Raw genomic sequence first — 21,985 nt, 5'->3', positions numbered from 1 at the left:
TATAAATTTTGACGACAACCATTAAAAGTTTTAGGTGAAAAAGTCTTAGGGAGATGAAAAATTTTCTTTATGCATGTAAAGTGTTGTCAGACTTATAAATGTATGTTTGTTCCTCAATACAACACACAAGATCAAAAGTAAAAGTAATAATATCAACCTCCCTCCCTCTCTTTACCAGCATCCTTTGTAAGTTTAAATCTCGTGGTATTATTTTTACACTGGACCAAGATTAATAGATGTGAGAGTTATGCCTCATAAGAGTTTTTTTTTTTTTTTGGTTAAACAAGGGATACTATCTACATTAAGGGAGGGAATGAGCTTAGCTCGCAATAGATTAGCAATAATGTGGTTCAAATTTGCATTTGACGAAAATCGAACCTAAAATCTCTCACTGAAAAGAAATACCATTTGAATCACTAAACTGTAATAGTACGTAACTATACTTCATAAGAGTTAGATACGTTGCACTTGCACCCAATTATTAAACTCATCCTTATCAGTTTCTAACTTTTTCTGGCCCAATAAGAAACGAACTCAAAATTTCCGGCTCAGAAGGCATATTTACCGTGTAATTGGAAAATTCAACTATTTCGTTATACATTACAATTTCCTTTTTCCCGATAAGAAAAATGTAAAAGCTTGCATTGGGCAGTGCAGACTGCAGAGCTTTGTTTGTCTCACAATCTTCCTTGTGCCCTCCCAAATTTTGGTCTGGTTCTACCTTTCTTGTGTCTCAAGTCTCACAACCCAAAACTCATTTATTCATCAGTAACCCGAACCGTCAACCCCCAACTTTTGGTTTCTCGATCGAATCCTCTAGTTTCCTCCGAAACCCACATTCGAATTGACGATTCCTGAAAACCCAATTCATCAAAGAACGGCTATGGAGCCGGTATTTTCTCAGCAATTGCAAATGCAAGCCTACGCAACTCTGAGTTCGAACGATGTGCTGCCAATGGAGACGCTCCTTTCTCATCTCTTCAGCCCTCAAGAGCCCCAAAAATCTCAGGCCTATAGCCTTCTCCATTGTTGCAGAAAGCACTTCCCGGATTTGCTTTTCATCAAGGTTTTCTTTGTGATTAGGAACGGGCCTTCCGCAGAGGTTCGCACCAGGTCTGCGCTCGTTCTCCGGTTTGTGCTCGGTGACCTTTGGCCCAAGTTGTCTTTGAATGCTCAAATTAACCTTAAAAATTTATTTCTTGTTCGCCTTCAAGAAGAGGGCTCATTGCCCATTTTGAGGATTCTCTGTCTCATTGCATCTGAAATGGCAGTGGAGATTTCTAGGACTGGCGATGAGTGGCCGGAGCTCATTGACTATTTGTTGATGTCTCTTCAGTCGGACTCCGAAAGGTTTCAGCTTTCTGCTTTGTGGGTGTGTGCTTTTTTCCCAAAAGTGCATCGTCCGGTTATTTGTGAAACGTTAGCTCCTAGCATTGAACCTACCCACTCGGCATTTTTGCGTATGTTGAATTCGGAAAATGCTGATATTCAGGTTGCCACATTTGGTGCTGTGGTTAGTTTGATTCATTTGTTTTCGAATTCATTAGGGCGGAATTGGTTTCATGACCTTTTGAGAGGGATGATGGTTGGACTGTTTAATTTGTTAAGTCACTTGAAAGAAGACTATGCTCGCGGGGCTCTCAAGGAGTTAATAATGTTGGTAATGGAAGAGCCACAACTCTTGAAGCCATACCTTAACGAACTAGTACTTGATATGCTTAAGATAGTAGACAGTGAACAAGTGACAGAGGGAACCAAAGTGTTTGTTCACAAATTCTTGCTGACCGTAGTAGAAGCAAGCGATTTGGCACTTACAATGAGGGGACTACCGCATCAGACTTTGGTTAAACTGCTGGCAGTCCCAATGAAACTGCTTCTCTGTATAAATGATGACTATGCATGTTACAACACGGAAAGCGAGCAGGCTGAGAATGCTGGGAAGATAGATCTTGGAATTGCATACCTGACAAAAATATCAACTGCCTTAGGTGAAAAGACAATGACCCCCATAGCTTTTGAGTTGTTCTTGGAGTACATGGATGCTTCCGATTGGAAGAAGCGCCACGCAGGAATTTCTATGCTAGCGGTGATTGCAAGGGAGTGCTCAGAGGAGATGGTAATAGTTCTATGACTAGTTGATTGCTTGATTTTTGCCTACTGGTATTCAGAAATATTTATGTGATACGGTACTGTACTGCAGATCATCTAAGTATGATGGTTAGTTGGTTTACCTGAGTTACCAACCAGTCTTAAAAACCATAACTTGTTTTTTTATATGGTTCAGTCAACTAACATTGTGTGTCGGTATCAATAAAAGACGAAGGAATGATATACACACCATATACATTTTCTGGTTTGTGCGTTTGTCCTGGGACTGGGGTTTAAGGTTTGTTAATGATAAAGCTAGATTATCTCCTGTTAGCCTGAACTATTTATAGTGCACAAGCTTGTGTTAGTAAACTTAGCACGTGGTTAGTAACTCAGGTATCCAGTACCAGTTATTTCCTCATTATATGCGATCCTTTAAATCATCAATATGTCTCAATCCATTCCTTTAGTGCAGGTACTGATGAAAAATTATTTGGAACAAGTTACGACCATTATTTTGAAATCATTCCAAGATCCCCAGTCTCAAGTTTGTTGTGCAGCTTTTAATTTTATGCAACTGCCTATAATCCTGATTGAGGCAATGCAGATTCTTCATCATTTGAGGATTGTGCCTGCACTAGTTAGTGCACTTGACCAACATTCGATTCCAAGATTAAAGGTGCGGGTTTATGAATTTACTATCTGTTATGTTATTTTGTGATTGATTACTTGCTCAGTTTTTATCAGTAATGTTTTACATAATTGTGCCTCATCTTTGCTATATCTCTCTACTCAATTTTGATAGGCCAAGTTCCCTTGTGCTTATTTGAACATGGTTGTAGTTATGTTTTACGTTTTACCCTGGCATGTTTTGTTTTGAGCGGTCATATTGGTCAGTTAGAGTTTTGCTTTTGTTTTCCTCCTTAAAAAGTATTTGGGTTGCCAGGACTTGCATATGGAACCAAAGCCTGTAGCAAAATTAAGATGGATAGAGTAATAAACCAAAGGGTGGAAAATGTGTAAGAGGATGCCTGGAGGGACAGTACGAAAATCTCATTTAAGTAATAAGAATTGCTGGTTTATCAAATTTTAATCCAAGGTACACCTTCTTAGTTAAAAAGGTTCCTGAGCCACAATTTTTAAATCACACTGTTTACCCAACAAAGAGGCAGAACTTTATTTTCGAATGCTCCTTTTCTTATCTTCTGACTACCTAACCTAAAGGTTGACTGTGAACCGAGAAGCTATTTACCCTAGTATATGGAGCTTAGCTGATAAACAGAAAAGCATATATGATGCATCATGCTAAACAAAATATGGAACTTTTCGTTGCTGTTTCAATGTTATCCACTCAGAGCAGTCTTCCATTGTGTATTGATATCAATGTTTTAAAAGGCTCACCTCAGGGCGCGTATAGGCGTCCTCTGAGGCTAGGCGTGAGGGTTGCCACCTCTGTTTTGAGGGAGTGGGCGGAAGGCTTCGCCGGAGCCACCTATGGGCGCCTTAGGGGTTTTTTTTTTTTTTTTGTCTCTCTCTCTCCACACTCCCAAACCCAAATTTGGGTAGGGTTTTAACTATCTCATACCTCTTCCTTACACTATCGTCTCTCTGCCTTTTTTTTTTTTTTCTGATTTTTATTTTTTTATATAATGGATGTGTATGTTGTCTACGTGCATTGTTATATGTATGCTCATTGTGCTTTTCATTCTCTATTATATATATATAATATAATATATGTATATATTTATGTGTGTATATATATTTATAATATATGTGTGTGCTCAGGGTAGTTATTGATTAATAATCTTTTTTTTTTTAATATAATATATGTGTACGCTCAGTGTATATATTAAAAAATTTAGGTCCCATGAGGCTTCGCCTCACGCCTAGACTGGGCTATCCCTCGAACGCCTCGCCCACGCCTCGCCCACGCCTCATGCTTTTAATACATTGATTGATATGCAATGCTTCGAAGAGACATTACTAGGCCAGTAATGCTTGATGTTTGTTTACTTGTATTACTTTAGTTCTTGCCTTTACTGTACACTTGCTGCCTAATCTGATCAAATATTCCTTCTTTAACATCTTCATTCATACATTTATCTCTGACATTTTTTTTCCCTATTACTCTTTGGTTCTTGAACTTTGAAATCCATCCAGACTTTCTTTTTTCTTTTATCTTTTGAAATGCCCCATTAGTTATTGAATTGTAGGAAACAAGTGTAACTGTTGGTCTTAATCTACTTGTTTGCATTCAGGAACAAGCTGCCTCAGCAATACGACACTTGATAAAGAACGTTTCTTCGGATAGTTTAAGAATGCACATGGACTTGGATGCTATATTGAGCAAACTGCAGAAAGACCACAGGTACTTACTCATTTTCTCTAAAAGTAGTCCCATCCACGAGACCATTGTACAATTCAATTTGCAAGTGTTAACTTTGTTGCACCGGCACTGTACATATATCATGTGTGTGTTTGTGTGTGCATGTAGAACTTAAGTTGAGGATTTGTATCTTAGTTGTTAAATTATATATGAACGTTTGAGGTGCACAATGGGGTTCTAATTTAAGTGTTTTCTAACTCATGGCTTGAGAATCAAAATCTCAAAAGGAAAACCCCCTTGAACAAGTAGGCATTGCGATTCATAAATCTATTGGATCATCAATCATGGGCAGCATCTAAAACATTTATGAAGTCTTTTGCTAGACATTAACAACTGAATTTGTGTTTAGTGGAGAGGTTAGTCCTTCATAATAATGTCACTTACGATGCCATGATAAAGTTTTCTATTTCCTGCGCAAAAGTTTATGGTTCTCAAACGGTCCGTTACTGAATCAGTTATCTCAACTGCATATTTAATGTAAATGATGAATTTATTAACCAAGATATAGTCGAGACAATGAGGATGAATGAGTAGCGTACCGTCTACTAGGGTAGGGTAGGTGACTGAACTAGCATAACCGAAGCTTACAAGAATGAAGTGAATGCCCTCATATAGCTCATGTTTGAGGTTGGTTTTGGAGAAGTTATAAAATCTTAAAACCATAGCCTTTTGTTATGCAATTGGAAACACATTGTTAAGTCTTTTTACTTTAGAATATAAAAAATTGAACATTATTCCTTGTGATTTTGGGTTTTCATTTACCTTATTTTCCATCCTTTCTCAGGCCTATGTAGCGGTAAATACCAAATGCGGCGTTTCTTTCTTCTCCGTCCTGAAAGATGAGCAGATGCCGAGTCTCAGTTTCTTGAAAGAAACCCAACATGCTCTGCTACCATGTCATCTACTATCTGCTCTTTTTCTTTTCAGGAAAACTAATGAAAAAGACTTGAAAACTTTGAGTTTTATTTAACAATAAAAACAAAATAAAGAGTAAAATAAACAGTATAAATATTAACTTTTTAGTGTAAAAATATTGTTTTTCGTTAAAATGAACAGTTCTGAAAACTCCATTTTTCTTTTTCTTTTGTCAATTGTCATGGTTTAGATAACCACTTTTGTAATAGCTGCTTTAGTTTTATGCTTTTTGAGAAAGGGCTTTTCCTTCTTTTGAGCCCCTTTCATTTAATTTCAAATCTTTTTTTCAAACAAGAAAGTTTTCAATTGATTTTATACTTGTACATCAGTTCGACATACGACGTAACAATTGATGGATGCTCCGGAGCATAAGAAAGAGATTTTCTGTATTACTCCGGAGAATCGAATACTCCGAAGTATCATAGAATTTTTGCTGTTTGCGACCGTCCCAACAAAAATTTTAAAGCCTTTGAGTAGAAGTATCTTGTGCATTCATCCTACTACTCACTACTGTAATAAAAACTAACAAGCATATTTAGCTTCAAATAAGGGTTCACTCAACTCTTCCGTACAACAAACAGCTGCTGTTGTAAGCAGTAAAAAAAACATACGAAAAACAATTTTAAAGGAAAACCAAATTAAAGAAAGTACCCTGTGACGAACTTAATATTCAGTTTAAACCACCATTTACTCCCGCATGCTACTATCGTCTTCCCCATCTTCAATGTCGTCGTTGTCGGAGTCACGAAGTTTGAGGTCATCAAGCAACTCTTCAAGTGGGACAGAAGGTGCATCTTCCCCATCAGTCATAGATGCCATCTCTGACGGTTGGTATTCTTCATTCTTGTACAGTGACATGTTAAACCTCATCTCAGGATTCTCCTCCAGATCCTTCAAGAACTGTTCATACTCCGACTCCACCTTTTCTTGATCTGTTTTATTTTTATCATCAATCTCCATACCAAGGGATTTAAGCTTCCAGGGACGAGGCTTCCCACGCTTCTTCTGCCGCTTTTCTTCGTAGCTTTTCTTAATTAAGATTGCATCTGGAATGACCAGACTCCTGTACTTCTCTAGTTCATCATCATTGCTGTTAGCCCCGTACATGTCATAACCAAGAGCATAATCACCGGGGCTTAAAATATGGCCAAGATGTGTTTTTATGTTGAAAATAGTGTCATTCTTCCCAAAATCAGACACGCGAGCAACTTGTGCATCAGCTAGAGCATATCTTGAGCCACCAACATTAACTTCAGGGGCAATAATCTCCATATCAAGCACTATATACTCCACCAGCTCCCTGCTTGTATGCAGAGACTTGAAGGAATACCTCCAATACTGATCAGTATCCAAGAAACAATGCCTCAGGGTGAACGGATCAAGCAAAGCAATACTATTGGTCACTTTGGTGCAAATCACAAGAGGACCGAGATTTCCCAAACTAGACCTGACCTTGGGAGGCAGACAAATCAAATCTTCACGGCAAATGGGGCTTATTTCAACCGAGAATGTATGCTTATAATTATAATTGTTACTTTTAGAATCATGGGAAACAAGCTGTTTGTCACTGCGACTCCTTACTGGAGCAACTTTGCCCACAAATTCCACAAATTTCACACCATGACTTCGGTTTGAGAAAAAGAAGTCGATACCTTGTTCCATCTGCTTTATCTTTATAGCACTAGCAGCAGCACCATGCTTCAGGATCAGCTGTTCTAGATAGAAAAATGTGCGCCTGTGAGAAACATGCTGGCGGAGTTGCACGGATGCAACCCACTGGTCGGGGTTTGCCTGAACCCTTGAACAGGATTCGCACATATGTTCTTGTTGAACATACTCAACAATATATGATTGTTCAAGTATTGCTCCATTAAGAACCTCCTTCTGAACTTTCAACTTAACCTTGATCCTCTTGGAGTGAGGCTCAGTCCAAATAAATTCGGCATGCACCAACCGAACTTTATTCAAGTTCTTGAGTCTCTTAACGCAGAAGGTCAGCAGCTCCTTCGACTCCAATTGGGCTTTGATCCAAGTTCTTGGAGGCTGCAAGTAGCACTCACACTCGGGGCAATGAACAATGGTGACATGCTTCTGCAGACCTTCTGTAATATCAACTTCAGAGCGCAGACACTTGACACACATATTGGCAGCGTTTGGTGCCATGGGGATACCGCATTTGCAACATAGTACGCTGCCAACAGTCTGATGAACCATAAACATACCTGCGTCCTCAGCCATTGCTTCCTCGGCCATTGCTGGTGAACGCAAACACAAAAACAACAATTATGAGAACCAGATTGCTAGTATATTATGTCATGGCAAAGTTTGAATTTTTTTTTTTAGCACGAACAGATATATAGGCAGAGTATAAACAAGCCCATTTATGAATTCTGAAAATTTTTAAAAATTCAGAATAAAAATTGTTTCTTATTCTCACGAGTCGAGGCATTAAATTTAGTTCATAAAACTAAAGATTTCAGGAAAATTAATCCACTCTATGATCCAATTAAATAATAATAAAAAAATCATTAACACGAAAATTTCTATCCAACTCCAACCGGTAAATCAAAGGAATATCTAAATTTGCAAATAACGCGACGATTTCATAATACAAGATAAATCAAAGGAATATATAAATTTGCAAATAACAATAGAAATGGAATCCATTAGAGGCAGATGACAACGAAAACAATGAAAGAGAATAAATAAACAACACAAATCCATTGGAAACAAACTCTTACCAGCAGAATATGAATGAAGCAACTGCCGATGAAAGACCCTAAAGAGAGAGGCGACGGCGGGAGTGATATGAGAGAGAGAGATGAACGAAACTGGGTTGGGTTAGGGCTACACCGCTACAGATATCAGCCGCGTAGGCCTTCCGCTTTCCTAATGAGAGATTTTTATCGCTGACGTAAGCGATTAGCTTGAAGCCTCAACAAAACTCAACACCGACTCCCCGGGTTCGAGTCGCGGCAGCGGAAGCTTCTTTTGCAATTATTTACTTTTAAATTTTAATATGTGGATTATTGTTCAAGGAGTCCCAACAAAACTCAACTTGGGCCGGCCTTCTAAAATTCTTGGCTGCGGAAACGTGTCTCGATCATACGACCCCACTTAAATAATAGGAATCTAACCCAAACTTCTTTTTCTTGAACATCCGATGTCATGGACTTGCAATACTTTGGGGAAATTCGTTTTTGACGATAATCGAATTTAAGATTTCTCATTTACAAGTGAAGAATAATACAACTAGCTCATAGTATAACCCAACCTTGATAATCATGATTTTACAATTTTTACACGAACATTAAATTTTCATTCAAATTTAATATCATTTATACGTTGCTTTACACTATGTTTGGACATGGGAATTAAACTTGAAATTTTGACACAAGTCAGAATTTATAAATTGACATGTATCAATTCCCTTGTTTGGATTGATATACATAGAGATTTAGAATTTCCGTCTAGAAAAAAACTTGGAATTTGAGACCTTCAATTTCCAAGTGTTTAAATTCAATGTAAATAGGTATCATTTCCTAATTTTTATGAGTAAGAGTTTAAAATAACAAATTTCATTTTTTTTAGGTTAATTAAACAACAAATTCACAAATTCTAGAAAATAAAATCTTAAATTTTCTCATTCAAAAGTGGTGTTAGATTTTAGCGATCCGTCGATGGATTGCTTCTACATGAGCAAACTCTACCGAGAGTCATGGATGATTCCTCTGTTATCTCCCCCTTAATTCATGCTCACCACCTTAATAGAAACTTAACCATTCTGATTCGTTTGGGATGGCACCTGGCCAGATGCCACATTGCTTCTACTTTCTAATGATCTGACAAATGTACCCAAAACTAGATCGTACAGACGAAGAGTATGCTACGCAGATAGCAGATGAACATGCTATGAATCAAGCAGTCGGACTGGTAACGATGAAGATGAACCATATCCAATCTACCAGCTTCAAACCAATTTATAAGCAATTGTTATGGCGCAGCGCCAGCACCATATTATCTCACCAACCTCGACATCACGCATTTAAATTTTCATCATTCATCCTCAACCAAAAGCAAACAACGTATCATATTCATGTTCAGGCACACTACGATAACAGATGTAGCAGTACCACAACCAATCCCTTCACCCTTCAGCTTTAACTTAACATTATAAACGTTTCTCTTTCATGCTCAATGTTGTCTCACCATTCTAATGTTTTACATTGAAGCAATGATCCCCAATCGAAACAGTCGATCCAAATGTTCACCATCTCATTAGACAATAACACAGATTCATACTTGAGACAATTTTTCCCAGTATCAAGATGCAATCTATGTGAACCACTGCCAGCATAAACTGTTTCACGGTGTAAATGTCACTCATCATACCTATACGCTCAGTTACGATATACTTTTAAAAGACACGATCCTCTTCATTAGATTCTCGATAACTCAAAACCCCACATTTTGGGGAACCATTTGATGATCAATAATATCTGTAGCGGTCGGTATTCACAGAACAGTAGCTTAAACTAATGGCACCAAAATGACTAAAACCCTAAACCCTGCTACTATACCATGCGTAATAGTCGTTCATGAACTCTCAACTCCAGTTAGAGGCTGTAATCAGAAATACGATAGTTCTATATATCAATCACTAAACATATCAAGTCATATGCGTAGCGAATCTAAGTAACGATACTCCACAATCCATACGCACGAAAACAGAGCATTGCATTCATAACAAACAGCAAGAAATTCAACAGAACAAACAACAAAATCGAAAAATATGATTGTTACTGGTTTTATCAAGTACAATTTATAAATTTGATTTGTAATGTCTCTCAATTGCCAGTTTGCCACTAATTATTGCCGCAACTAAAACAAAAATATCATCACTGACCATGCTAGCAATCAGCAATTCACCTGACCGGGCTATGTGTCTTGCTTGCCGCTAGAACCGGAATGCTGCTTGGAATTCTCCGAGGAGGCGGCGGCATTTCGTTGTTCGGAGCTCTCAGCGGCCTTTTCCTTCTCCAATTCCTTAACAGCCTCTGCCTCGGCCGCCTTCTCGGCCTTGAGTATGGGCTCGTAGTAATCGGAGTGTGCCATCATACATTCCTTCAAAACCGAAGTGATCTCGAAGCATTTCTCCACAATATCCTCCTTGTTCTTCTCAGCCTCTTCGATGCATTCTTCCCACGCCGTGAAGCTCTCTTTGCACCCGCCGCCTTTCATGAACAAGCAGAACCCACACTCTCCCGCCTCCTCCTCCTCTTCCTCGTCCTCCGCCGCCGCTTCCCCTTCTGATTTTGATGCGTTCTCCGATTTCACTTCATCTTGCTTGGACTTTTCTAATTCTTCTTGCTTGGACTTTTCTACTTCTTCTGCGGTTTTGGTATCCATTTGGGGGTTTGAGGACTGATTCGGAGGTTGGTCTTCTAGGGTTTTAGAAGCTGAATCGGCCATGTAGGGTTTTTGATGTGTTTGGAGGGTGGTGAGTCGGACTCGGTGGGAATCGGTGCTTTATGGTTTGTTCTTGTTCTAGCGGTGCAGGACAAAGTCAGCTCCCACAACAATTGGAAACCTAAGTGGACTCGTAATGTGACCGAACCGGGGAGCCGGGTCAGGCCCAATGTCGGTTCCACTGGATATTTTTGTGTTTGGCAACGGTGGGTGTTGAGTCCGACTCGGTTGGAATCGGTGAGTTGTGCTTGATAAAATGCCCCAATGGTCCCATCTCCCATAGAGAGGTCCAAAAGTTAAAAATGATCTGATTTGTTAAAAAAATCATCTCCAATATATAGTTGAGCTATTATTGTATGAAGTATGAGCATCAGGTTGGCCAAGTGTAGCCCCCTCTTAGCCTTTTTTAAGGGCATAGCTTCTGTGCTACAATAATTAATTTAAATTCAACGAGTATATTTGAAAACATTCAATGATAGCTTAACTAAATATAAGCAACTTCAAACTAATAAATTATTGACAGGGTTCAAGCAACTTCAAACTAATAAATTATTGACGGGGCTAAAGCAACTTCAAAATAATAAATTATCTTTTGATTAGAGATGATATATGAGTATGATCTGACATTGTTCATCTGAAAATAATCTTTTGTAGGGCTATAATCTTTCGGTTAGAGATGACTTGCCTGCGTGCTAGCCTCAATGCGCACAAGGGTTGTGCTGCGCCTGCAGCCTATGCGCATTCTTCCTGATTCTTTTTTTTTTTTTCTTTTGCAAACGAGGATTAGAACTTCAGTACAAAAGGAACACACTAGAATTGTGGATCACAAGATTCGGAATGCATAATATTATTGTGTTTACATTACTGCCACTATGAATTGTACATCACAATGTCCTAGCTGAAGTTGATCTTTTTTCTGTCACAGAGCTTTGCACTAGAAAAGGAGAGTGCCAAAAAATGTTACATGGTAGGGGCAAGAGGGCTTTCAGTTGCTTGGAATGGTTAACCAATCAAACTTGAGAAACTTGCTGTTTAACTAAGCAGTCAAGACTTATATGCCGAACTAATTCTTCAACTTAGGCGTTGTCTAACTAGACTGTCACCATCCCTTGCTGGTTGCTTATAGAAAACTTCGTCTAACAAGATGATAGTCAGTCTGTCAACCCAAATATGTCTAATCAAAATGTATTCGTGCTCACAATGTAATTAGTATTCTTCTCAAAATGTGAGAGGGTTTGTGTAGACCGTTGATTTGTGGGTTGGATTAAAAGTTTGTTCTATGTTGCAAACTCTCTTATATTTATAGTAGCAAAATTTGTTGAAGCCCAAGATTGCCAAGTTGTAGAGTCGTAAGAGTTTTGTAGTTTCTCGGAATTATCTGCCAATACTTACAATTATCTTCACCAATCCTTCTTCAAACAAGACTTTGTCAAACTCGCATAAGTTAGGATTCTAAGGTCGTATTTTGTGATGAATTCAACTCCTATCCGGGAAACAAACATAATCCTTCAAATCTTATAAAAAAAAAAAACTTCTCTCGATCCTTAGAATCCTACTTCCTTTAGGATTTGATCGAACCATAATCTCATCATGATCTTTGAACAATCTTATTTCTCCTAGAACTTTATTGAGCCATTAGCATCTCACTATTATTGAGCCGAGTAATTTGCCATTAGGGTCGAAACTTTGTAGCTTCTTTCTGGGTTAATTCCCTCGACCCAAATCCAGGATTTCAGGCCCAAACAATTCGATCCTAGAACAATTAGACATTTGGATGCGTAAATGAATCAATCGCAGGTTTCACCAAGTGGCTTGACATCAAGGGATAAAAACACTAAAAATTTGTATGGTGGCTTGACATCAAAGGATGCGTTGACACTAAAAATTTATCCCCAAAACCAACCTATGCAGCTTATTGTCTATCATCTCTCGTCACGATACAATTGAGCGATTGCAAGAACACCGATCACATTACGCATCAGTTACGAACAAGGCGGGGTTGCGATTGAGGTTGAGATGGGTGAGTTTGTCACCGAAGAAGAGAATGCTACTGTGATGTGCAGTCTAACGGAAACTAGTGATTACAACTGCAAGAGCGTCTTCATGGTGGAAGGGATTGAGCTTAGGCCCAAATAATGACGACTGGAAGAGAGCCTTCGCATTTCTCATCCTCTAGTAAGTGGTTTAAAACGATTGGGTCATGGTAATCATATATATATAGTTATTATTGCGCACGAACAGGAAACGCGATAGGGAAGTAATATAAGTTTACATCAGAATTACACTACAACTAAGAAACTTCCTCCTCCCCTACCTTGGAGTAACTAAAAGACATACAAAACAAAATAGTAAATCAATGAACACGAAAAACAATGCTAATTAACCGCAACGCAAAGGAATTTTTTACATACATTAAATAAAATAAAAAAACGAATAAATTACATTCTCACTCCGGGTAGTCTCCTGTCACCATATTAATTTAACTTTAATTAAATTAGTTACGTAAATACTAATTTGACTATGCAAATTGAGTTTTGATGTATATATACACTACACACACACACATTCTGGATCATTACAGGTTCTCCCAAGTGGCTGAGCTGAAACTTGTATGGTGGCTTGAGATTATGCATCCCACGAACGACGTAACAGCTTACCTTGTCTATAAGCTCCCCGAAGAATCCAAATGGGGGTTTGATGGAACGCCGATTACGTTGCATATCGTTTACAAACAAAGAGTAGTTGCAGCGGATCATACCATGATCCTAGACCCTCTAGAAGATATGCCTCGAAATGCTCGGCGGAGTGGAAGAGACGGGTGGACGGAGATTGAGATGGGTGAATTCTTCAATGGAGGAGGAGATAATGCAACAGTAGAATGTAGTCTAAGGGAAACTAGTAGTGACATACCTAAGAGCGGCCTCATTGTGGAAGGCATTGAGCTTAGGCCGAAGGGTGTATGATACATGGAATCAAGATTTCTGTATTTTTCTTCGTAAGGAGATACATATAGGATTACAATTGTGTTACAATAAAAAAGGTAATAAAACTTAATTGCACAGATCAAGACTCTAAAATGTAAAATCCCGAAAACTAGATCAAGCAAATAGTACTTATAAACAAAGCACATGACATTCTGACAAACATGACACAAGGACGGAGTTACCTTGGGCCTAGGGGGCTGGATGCCCCCACTTAATTTTTGTTGTTGTAGAAAATGTACATGCTTGTGCTATTAAAAAGGTGCATCACTCGTTTACTTGTTTGTGACATTAGTATTAACTCTTTCACTTGCTATTGCTAACGCTAAAAGAGCATTCTGAGCAGTGAAATTTCTAAAGAATCGATCGAGATATCATATGGGTGATCAATAGATGAATGATAAGATAACATGGTTATTTTTATAGAGAGAGACATTTGATGGTATTGGTAATGAAGTTGCTATGCAACGCTTTCAAAATATGAAAAGTACACGTCGAGTATACTGTAATATGTTGTATGAAAAATCTTATAAATCAATATATAAGTATTTTGTTTAGTAAATTCTTTATCTTGTTAATTTACGACTCTGTTGTTTGAGGATGTCTTTATCCATACAAAACTCTGGTTTTGTCCCTGGACACGCGTGTGTAAATACAAAATTAAATGTCAATTCACGCCAACTTTGAACTGATTATAGAGCGTGTGAAGTCAATCAATAACGGATAGTAATAACATAGATATTACTGCAAAGGTTTAAAACTACAAACCCTCAATTAAAATCGAGAAATAAGACTATGTACAAGCTGGGACAACAAAATTCAATTAAATTGCTGCAACTTATTTAAATGCAAAACTAAATTGAATAGTTGAATCTTATTTAAACCCAACATGCAAGCTTGATTGACATTGATTCAGTACCATTACTGGTGTAGCGTACAAAACTGCAACCACCAATTCACAAAGCTCAAACAATGTCCATCTATCCATTACGAAGATAAAATATGAATGAGACAGATTGAAACGAGGAGCGAGATCCGCTGCAGCCAAACCTAAAAATAGAGAAGCAATTTCGTACCATTCAACTTATGGGCCATTACCATATTTGGCCTCTCCTTCAACCACTGATTGAACTTTCAACGTCAATCCCAATTGCTCCACCTCCTGACTCCCAGAATTTCATGTTTCCACCTCCTCCCTCTCTTTTTATTCACGGAATTCCAAATTCTCATCTTTGCGTGCGTAACAAGCAACACACGCAATGACATGTTCTAGTTATTTGGGCATGGAATAATCGATCATTAGGGCTTTCTAGCACAATTACATTAGGAAAAACATAGACATCATCAGGGAGATACAGATATGGCAACCTCATCAAATTCATCAAAGAAATCAACATCGTCATCTCCTGGCCAAGCGCCGAAGGGTGTCAAGTTTGCTCGCCGAACGTCCAGCGGACGTGTGATGAGCTTGTCCCGGGACGATGATTTGGACATGAGCGGGGAGTTCTCAGGCGAAAATGACTACATCAATTACACCGTGATGATGCCTCCCACACCGGACAACCAGCCAGGTGGGTCGTCCGGTGCAGGAACAACCTCGGATCCCAAGCATGATGGTCCAGGGCCATATGGACCATCAAGGTTTGGGGCGGAGACTAGGCGAGGGGGTGGTGATGGTGGCGGTGGCGACAGTGAGGCCGCAAAGATGGACAGGAGAATGTCGGTGATGAAATCATCAAATAACAAATCGATACTATTGAGAAGCCAAACTGGGGACTTTGATCACAACCGCTGGTTGTTTGAGTCGAAAGGAACGTATGGGATTGGAAACGCATATTGGTCAGATCAGCAAGAGAACAAGTATGGTCCGGAAATAGAAATGAGCATGCAGGATTTTATTGACAAGCCATGGAAGCCACTCACCAGGAAGGTTAAAGTTCCTCCTGCTATTCTTAGTCCTTACAGGTACTGACTTTTTTTTTTTTTTTTGTTAGAATCTCAGCGGTACGAGAGAATTTTATTGATTTAAAAAAGAAGAAGTTACATCTAGTGAGATTCTTAATTAGCAATTACATTAGGCTTTTTGTGCTTTCGTTTCGTGCCATGTTAACCCATTCCATAAGCTGGTTGGAAAATCGTTTACTTAGCTGATGTGGAACTAACATTTTGCTCGAAACTTGCCATTTGTTTGTTTTGGCTCTACTTCCACAACAGCCTAGTTAGAAATTTTCTTCACCAATTGGATAGAATGGAGTAAATTGGGACACGAAATAAAAGCAGGAAAAGAAAGTCACACAGTTTCAAGTTCATATGGTGAAAGAAGGATTTTCATCAAAGCACAAGGGCAAGGAAAAGAAAAGGCCATTCAATCATTGTATCCATCAATCAATAACATACATACATTATGCAGGTTACTAGTGGTTATCCGTTTGGTGATACTGTTTTTTTTTATAATATGGCGAGTGAGGAATCCAAACCCGGATGCAATGTGGCTATGGGGAATCTCCATAGTCTGTGAGATTTGGTTTGCATTTTCATGGATTTTAGACATACTTCCCAAGCTGAACCCCATAAATCGTGCCACGGACTTAGCTGCCCTACATGACAAGTTTGAGCAACCTTCTGCAACCAACCCTACCGGACGGTCTGACCTCCCCGGTGTTGATGTCTTTATCTCCACTGCTGATCCTGAAAAGGAACCGCCTCTTGTCACTGCCAATACCCTCCTCTCTATCTTTGCCGCCCAATACCCTGTGGAAAAGCTTTCGGCTTACATTTCAGATGATGGTGGTGCCATTCTCACCTTTGAGGCCATGGCTGAGGCTGTTAACTTTGCTGAGGTAACTGGTTTTTTTTTTTTTTTTTTTTTGGTCAAAGAAGTAACTGGCTTACTATAATGAACTTAGACAAACCAATTGATCTGTAACATAAAAAAAATTCAGATCTAGAAGAATTATACACGTACCTATACATCGTCTAAATATATACATGTGCACTGCAGGTTTGGGTCCCCTTTTGCCGAAAACATGATATTGAGCCTAGGAATCCAGACAGTTACTTTAGCAGCAAAGTTGACCCTACCAAGAACAAGAAGCGGCCTGATTTTGTCAAGGATCGAAGATGGATCAAGAGAGAATATGATGAATTTAAGGTTAGGATCAATGGTCTTCCTGATGTAATCCGCAAACGAAGTGAACTGTATAACTCCAGAGAGAACATGAAGGAAAGGAAGCTTACCAAGGAGAGAAGCGCTGGTGGAGGTGGAGCAGAGCCAGTGGAAGAGGAGGCAACGAATGTCACAAAGGCAACGTGGATGGCTGACGGAACACACTGGCCGGGGACGTGGCTCGAACCTTGCGCTGATCATAAAAAGGGAGACCATGCTGGGATCTTACAGGTGATTGATATGTATATACATATTAACTAGCTAATAATATGTTGGTGGTGTCGTAAGGAGTAATGCTAGAGGCACTAAAGCAAGTCCGAAAAGTTTGAATCTCAAATGTTGTAAGACGTTTTTTTTTTTTCTATCTGTTTCATATTTGAGTGCGTTCAAAACTTTAATCCTAAACATATATACAGGTAATGAGTAAGGTCCCAGACATGGATCCTGTAATGGGTTTTCCGGATGAGAAAAAATTAGACTTCACAGGGGTGGACATTCGAATCCCAATGTTTGTTTATGTGTCGCGAGAGAAGCGACCTGGATACGACCACAACAAGAAGGCAGGAGCCATGAATGCCATGGTCCGAGCATCAGCAATATTGTCGAACGGTCCATTCATGCTTAATTTGGATTGTGACCATTATATCTATAACTCTCTAGCTATAAGGGAGGGAATGTGCTTCATGATGGACCGTGGTGGAGACCGGATTTGCTACATACAGTTTCCTCAGAGATTTGAAGGGATCGACCCATCTGACCGTTATGCAAATCATAATACGGTCTTCTTTGATGGTAATCTTTATATATATATATATATGCACACACACATATACGAATGTTTGATCAGGGCGCTTTGACGAATTAATTGAATTTGATAGCTAATGTGAAACTGAAAGTGATGAAAGTTCTTGGATTTAATTGTAAAACAATATACAGGAAATATGAGAGCCCTGGACGGTCTCCAAGGCCCAGTGTACGTTGGAACTGGGTGCATGTTCAGGCGTTTTGCACTGTACGGCTTCCACCCGCCGAGGGCAAATGAGTATTTAGGAATGTTTGGGACGATCAAGGCCCGTGCTCCAAATTACCATGAGATGGAGGAACAGTTACTGTCTGATCCAGACCAAGCGGGCTCAGAAAAACAACCTCTAGCAGATCACCCTGACTTAGGCCTTCCAAAGAAGTTCGGAAATTCACAAATGTTCACAGATTCCATAGCTGTCACTGAGTTTCAAGGACGTCCTCTTGCGGATCACATCTCTGTCAAGAATGGCCGCCCTCCTGGCGCCCTGCTTGAACCACGTCAGCCGCTCGATGCTCCCACTGTTGCCGAAGCAGTTGCTGTCATTTCCTGCTGGTAAGTAACATTAAAAAATCATGCTAAAAGAAGCACATTTTTAGACAGCACGAGTCAACACCGCAATTCAGTCAATAGATTTACTAATTCATTGGTGTTTGCGGGCGTGTGAATGCATACGCACTTGCGCACACAGGTATGAGGACAACACCGAATGGGGAGACAGGATAGGTTGGATCTACGGATCTGTGACAGAGGATGTTGTGACAGGTTACAGAATGCACAATCGTGGATGGCGGTCAGTGTATTGTCTCACAAAGCGTGATGCATTCCGTGGCACAGCACCTATCAACCTTACGGACAGATTGCACCAGGTACTCCGATGGGCCACTGGTTCTGTGGAAATCTTCTACTCTAGGAACAATGCATTTCTTGCATGCCGACGCCTCAAGTTTCTACAGCGTATTGCATACCTCAATGTCGGCATTTATCCCTTCACCTCAATCTTTCTGGTTGTTTACTGTTTCCTCCCAGCACTCTGCCTCTTCACAGGTCAATTCATAGTTGCAGGCCTAAATGTCGCCTTCCTTTCCTACCTCCTTACCATCACTGTCTGTCTCTGTCTCCTCTCCCTACTTGAAGTCAGATGGTCTGGCATCGGTCTTGAGGAATGGTGGCGTAACGAGCAGTTTTGGGTCATCGGTGGAACCAGTGCTCACCTTGTAGCTGTCATCCAGGGTCTCCTCAAAGTCGTAGCTGGGATCGAAATTAGCTTCACCTTAACCACCAAGTCTACTGCTGAGGACGAAGAAGACATTTATGCAGACCTTTACGTTGTCAAATGGACAAGTCTCTTCCTAATGCCTCTCACAATCATAATTGTCAACATTGTTGCAGTTGTGATTGGAATCTCAAGGACCTTATACGCAGTGATACCGCAATGGAATAGGCTACTCGGAGGACTATTCTTTAGTTTTTGGGTGCTGGTTCACATGTACCCGTTTATGAAAGGCTTGATGGGAAGGAGAGGAAGGATACCTACGATCATCTATGTCTGGGCAGGGCTGCTTGCAATCACAACATCTTTGCTCTGGGTATTAATCAATCCTCCAAATGGTGCCAATTTCGGTGGTGGAAACGTGCAGATCTAATACCAATAACACAATCAAGGAATTACAAACTAATATCAAGAATTTTTTGGTTCAAAAAAAACTTTCTAACTTGGGGTGCATGCCATTGGCACCCATTGCAAATGTAATTATAAGAACAGCTACTGATGGAGGGCTTATGCAGTGTTAGATAACTGTTCCTACAAATCTCTGTAAATGTTTCAAAGACTGTACGTGTTAATATTGCTTCGACTTGACAAAATCCTATGTTGTTCTGAATTCAGTTATGTTGCAAGTTCTTTTGCGTTTTATTCTGTAGATCATGCTCACCATTTTCAGTTCTTCCTTTCTTTTTCTCATCTTTCTTCTCCTTTACTACTTATATTCGTGTTTTTCTTTTCTTTTCTTTCGGAAGGGACAAAGTCATTAGCAGGCATAACTTTTATCCTCCTGCAGTAATATATGGCCTAAATAATTCACACCCCGCGGACGAATGTTGATCGAGGCATCAACATCGATCATGCAGGTGTTGACAAAGAAATCGAAGAACAGGGAAATGATTATTCACCTCGATAGTTAAACTTAAGGGCCGGCGATCGTCATTCTTTCTTTGATGTTGCTTCCTTCCGCATGGCATTGTTAGTGTTAGTTTTGAGAACCTCCACTCACCTTTCTAAACCTGACTAAGGATTGTAGTCAAATGGGAATGGCTTATTATATTAACACGTCATATATTTTTGAATAAACTCCACATACTTAATACACCCCACATTTGCTTTTTTTAATTAAAATTTTAATACACCCCATGTACTTTCCCATAATACCCTCACACCCCACTTTCTCAACATAAACCTTACATTTTCTACATACACCACACATTTTCTATACACCCACATTCTTCAAATCTTGCTTGATGTGGAGAGAAGAAAACAGACACTTGAGAGGCGCCAATTGAATGGAATGGATAATTGCAATAATCCACCCTTAAATTGAATGAGTTATATTACAGTAATTCACCATTGAAAACAATGAGGCACCAATTACTAAAAGTACCGAAGAATTGTTATATGGTTAGAGGTTAAACTTGATTGCACACAGAAAAAAAAAGAAAAAAAAAGAAAAAAGCATATTATTAGAGAAGTTCCTAAGAGAGAAGCATTTGGGTAATATGTTTTTCTGGGAATTAAATCAATCAATAATAGGGCTTGAGTATTATAGTTTTTGGGAAATCACAGTCATATATTTGGGACTAATCTCCTTTGAAATCAAAATCAGGGAATGAAATAACCTAGATCGCTTAAACAACGCTCATAACTTGGCTATGGTTTTGTTCAACAATGGAGAGTGAGGGGTTTTGATAGTTGAAGAAGGTAAATAATGCGTTAAAAATGATTTAGGATGTTTTTAGAAATTTTTTGTTTTTATTTAAACCTAATAAGGTTGAAATTGTCATTACATAATAAGGTACATAAGTCATTTAATATTAAATTTTAATGTGGGATGCTAATAAAAAAAGCTATTGGGATTTTAGAGGATTTTAACGAATTTTTTTTAAGCGACTGATTTTGGAGAGTGAAGCTCAAAATGTTTGGTCTCTGCTCCAGCGGTATGCGGAAGGGTTTGGTCAATTTATTAATTTGGATAAAAGCTCAGTGCGTTTTAGTGTGGGGTGTTCACAAGGGTTGAAGGATCATTTATCCCAAGTCTTAGGGATCATACATCAAGAGGGATTTGGGAAGTATTTGGGTATCCAATCGGATTTTGGGGCCTCAAAGAGAAAGGTGTTTGAAGAAGTACGTAATAGATTGGATGAGAGGATCAATGGGTGGGCGGAGCAACTTTTGTCGGTTGCAGGAAATGAGGTTTTGATTAAAAGTGTTGTAGCTGCCCTTCCTATTTATACTATGTCATGTTTCAATTGCCAATCCAATTGGCCAAGGAGATCGAACAAGTTATAGCTCGGTTTGGTGGCGGGATCAGAAGACGAAGAACGGCGTTCATTGGGTTGCTTGGAATAAAGTTGCAAAAACAAAGGGTTATGGAGGGCTTGACTTTAAAGAGACTATTGATTTTAATTTAGCTTTGTTGACTAAGGTGGGGTGGCGTCTCATTTGTAATCCGGACTCATCGTTGGCTAAAGTCCTTTAGGCCAAATGCTACCCTTCTTCGACATTTATAGACGCATCGGTGGGCAAGAGTACTTCCTGGGATTGGAAGGGGATATTGCAGGGAAGGAAAATATTGAAGGGTGGGTTACGATGGCGGGTTGGCGATCGAAGGAGTATTCAGAATACGAAGGATCCTTGGTTGCCTATACCGTGGACGTTTCGACCTATTTCACAACATGTGGAGATGCCTGGTATGGTTGCCGACTTGATGGCTTACGGGGATAAATGGAAGCGTGAGATTATTGAACTGTGCTTTAATGAGGAGGAAGCCTGCACTATCTTAAGCATTCCGCTTAGTAAGTTTCGGTGCCCTTTTGCTTGGGTTTTTTGGTTTGATTCCCCACTTCAATTAGATGTTACCTTGGTGGTGGGCGATGACTTCTTGGCATGTTGGAAGTGGTTATGT

The 21,985-nt window shown here is 39.4% G+C and overlaps 4 protein-coding genes across 4 annotated transcripts; 2 read left to right on the top strand and 2 right to left on the bottom strand.

Moving 5' to 3' along the window:
• Positions 1-106: 106 nt before the first annotated feature.
• LOC103965075 (ran-binding protein 6-like) lies at positions 107-5,469 on the top strand. Its single transcript, XM_009378095.3, has 4 exons — positions 107-2,116; positions 2,564-2,767; positions 4,347-4,456; positions 5,259-5,469. Exons 1-4 carry the CDS (start codon positions 884-886, stop codon positions 5,266-5,268), a joined length of 1,557 nt encoding a protein of 518 aa, XP_009376370.3. The 5' UTR covers positions 107-883; the 3' UTR covers positions 5,269-5,469.
• A 436-nt stretch (positions 5,470-5,905) lies between these two features.
• LOC103965066 (60S ribosomal export protein NMD3) lies at positions 5,906-8,253 on the bottom strand. Its single transcript, XM_009378085.3, has 2 exons — positions 8,131-8,253; positions 5,906-7,644 (listed from the first exon to the last, which is right to left on the bottom strand). The coding sequence occupies exon 2, from the start codon at positions 7,640-7,642 to the stop codon at positions 6,077-6,079; it is 1,566 nt and encodes a 521-aa protein (XP_009376360.1). The 5' UTR covers positions 7,643-7,644; positions 8,131-8,253; the 3' UTR covers positions 5,906-6,076.
• A 1,852-nt stretch (positions 8,254-10,105) lies between these two features.
• LOC103963521 (X-linked retinitis pigmentosa GTPase regulator-interacting protein 1-like) lies at positions 10,106-11,049 on the bottom strand. The gene has a single exon (XM_009378083.3). It carries the CDS (start codon positions 10,859-10,861, stop codon positions 10,328-10,330), a length of 534 nt encoding a protein of 177 aa, XP_009376358.2. The 5' UTR covers positions 10,862-11,049; the 3' UTR covers positions 10,106-10,327.
• Positions 11,050-14,998: 3,949 nt separating this feature from the next.
• Positions 14,999-19,879, top strand: LOC103965064 (cellulose synthase-like protein D1). Its single transcript, XM_009378081.3, has 6 exons — positions 14,999-15,804; positions 16,250-16,679; positions 16,841-17,236; positions 17,422-17,797; positions 17,942-18,362; positions 18,499-19,879. The coding sequence occupies exons 1-6, from the start codon at positions 15,200-15,202 to the stop codon at positions 19,451-19,453; spliced, it is 3,183 nt and encodes a 1,060-aa protein (XP_009376356.1). The 5' UTR covers positions 14,999-15,199; the 3' UTR covers positions 19,454-19,879.
• Positions 19,880-21,985: the final 2,106 nt, after the last annotated feature.

The sequence above is a fragment of a genome, unplaced genomic scaffold (genome assembly GCF_019419815.1).
Source record: "Pyrus x bretschneideri cultivar Hongxiangsu unplaced genomic scaffold, Pyrus_bretschneideri_v1 Contig14, whole genome shotgun sequence".
Classification (NCBI taxonomy): domain Eukaryota; kingdom Viridiplantae; phylum Streptophyta; class Magnoliopsida; order Rosales; family Rosaceae; genus Pyrus; species Pyrus x bretschneideri.
This window is presented reverse-complemented; position numbering and strand designations above follow the sequence as displayed.

What these genes read in the sequence shown, in the direction of transcription:
- LOC103965075 (XM_009378095.3), top strand. Translation starts at nt 884, where the DNA reads ATGGAGCCGGTATTTTCTCAGCAATTGCAAATGCAAGCCTACGCAACT. An exon ending in GGGAGTGCTCAGAGGAGATG is followed by an intron (nt 2,117 to 2,563) that starts GTAATAGTTCTA and finishes CCTTTAGTGCAG; the next exon opens with GTACTGATGAAAAATTATTT. An exon ending in ATTCGATTCCAAGATTAAAG is followed by an intron (nt 2,768 to 4,346) that starts GTGCGGGTTTAT and finishes GTTTGCATTCAG; the next exon opens with GAACAAGCTGCCTCAGCAAT.
- LOC103965066 (XM_009378085.3), bottom strand. Translation starts at nt 7,642, where the DNA reads ATGGCCGAGGAAGCAATGGCTGAGGACGCAGGTATGTTTATGGTTCAT.
- LOC103963521 (XM_009378083.3), bottom strand. Translation starts at nt 10,861, where the DNA reads ATGGCCGATTCAGCTTCTAAAACCCTAGAAGACCAACCTCCGAATCAG.
- LOC103965064 (XM_009378081.3), top strand. Translation starts at nt 15,200, where the DNA reads ATGGCAACCTCATCAAATTCATCAAAGAAATCAACATCGTCATCTCCT. An exon ending in AGGCTGTTAACTTTGCTGAG is followed by an intron (nt 16,680 to 16,840) that starts GTAACTGGTTTT and finishes TGTGCACTGCAG; the next exon opens with GTTTGGGTCCCCTTTTGCCG. An exon ending in TAATACGGTCTTCTTTGATG is followed by an intron (nt 17,798 to 17,941) that starts GTAATCTTTATA and finishes AACAATATACAG; the next exon opens with GAAATATGAGAGCCCTGGAC.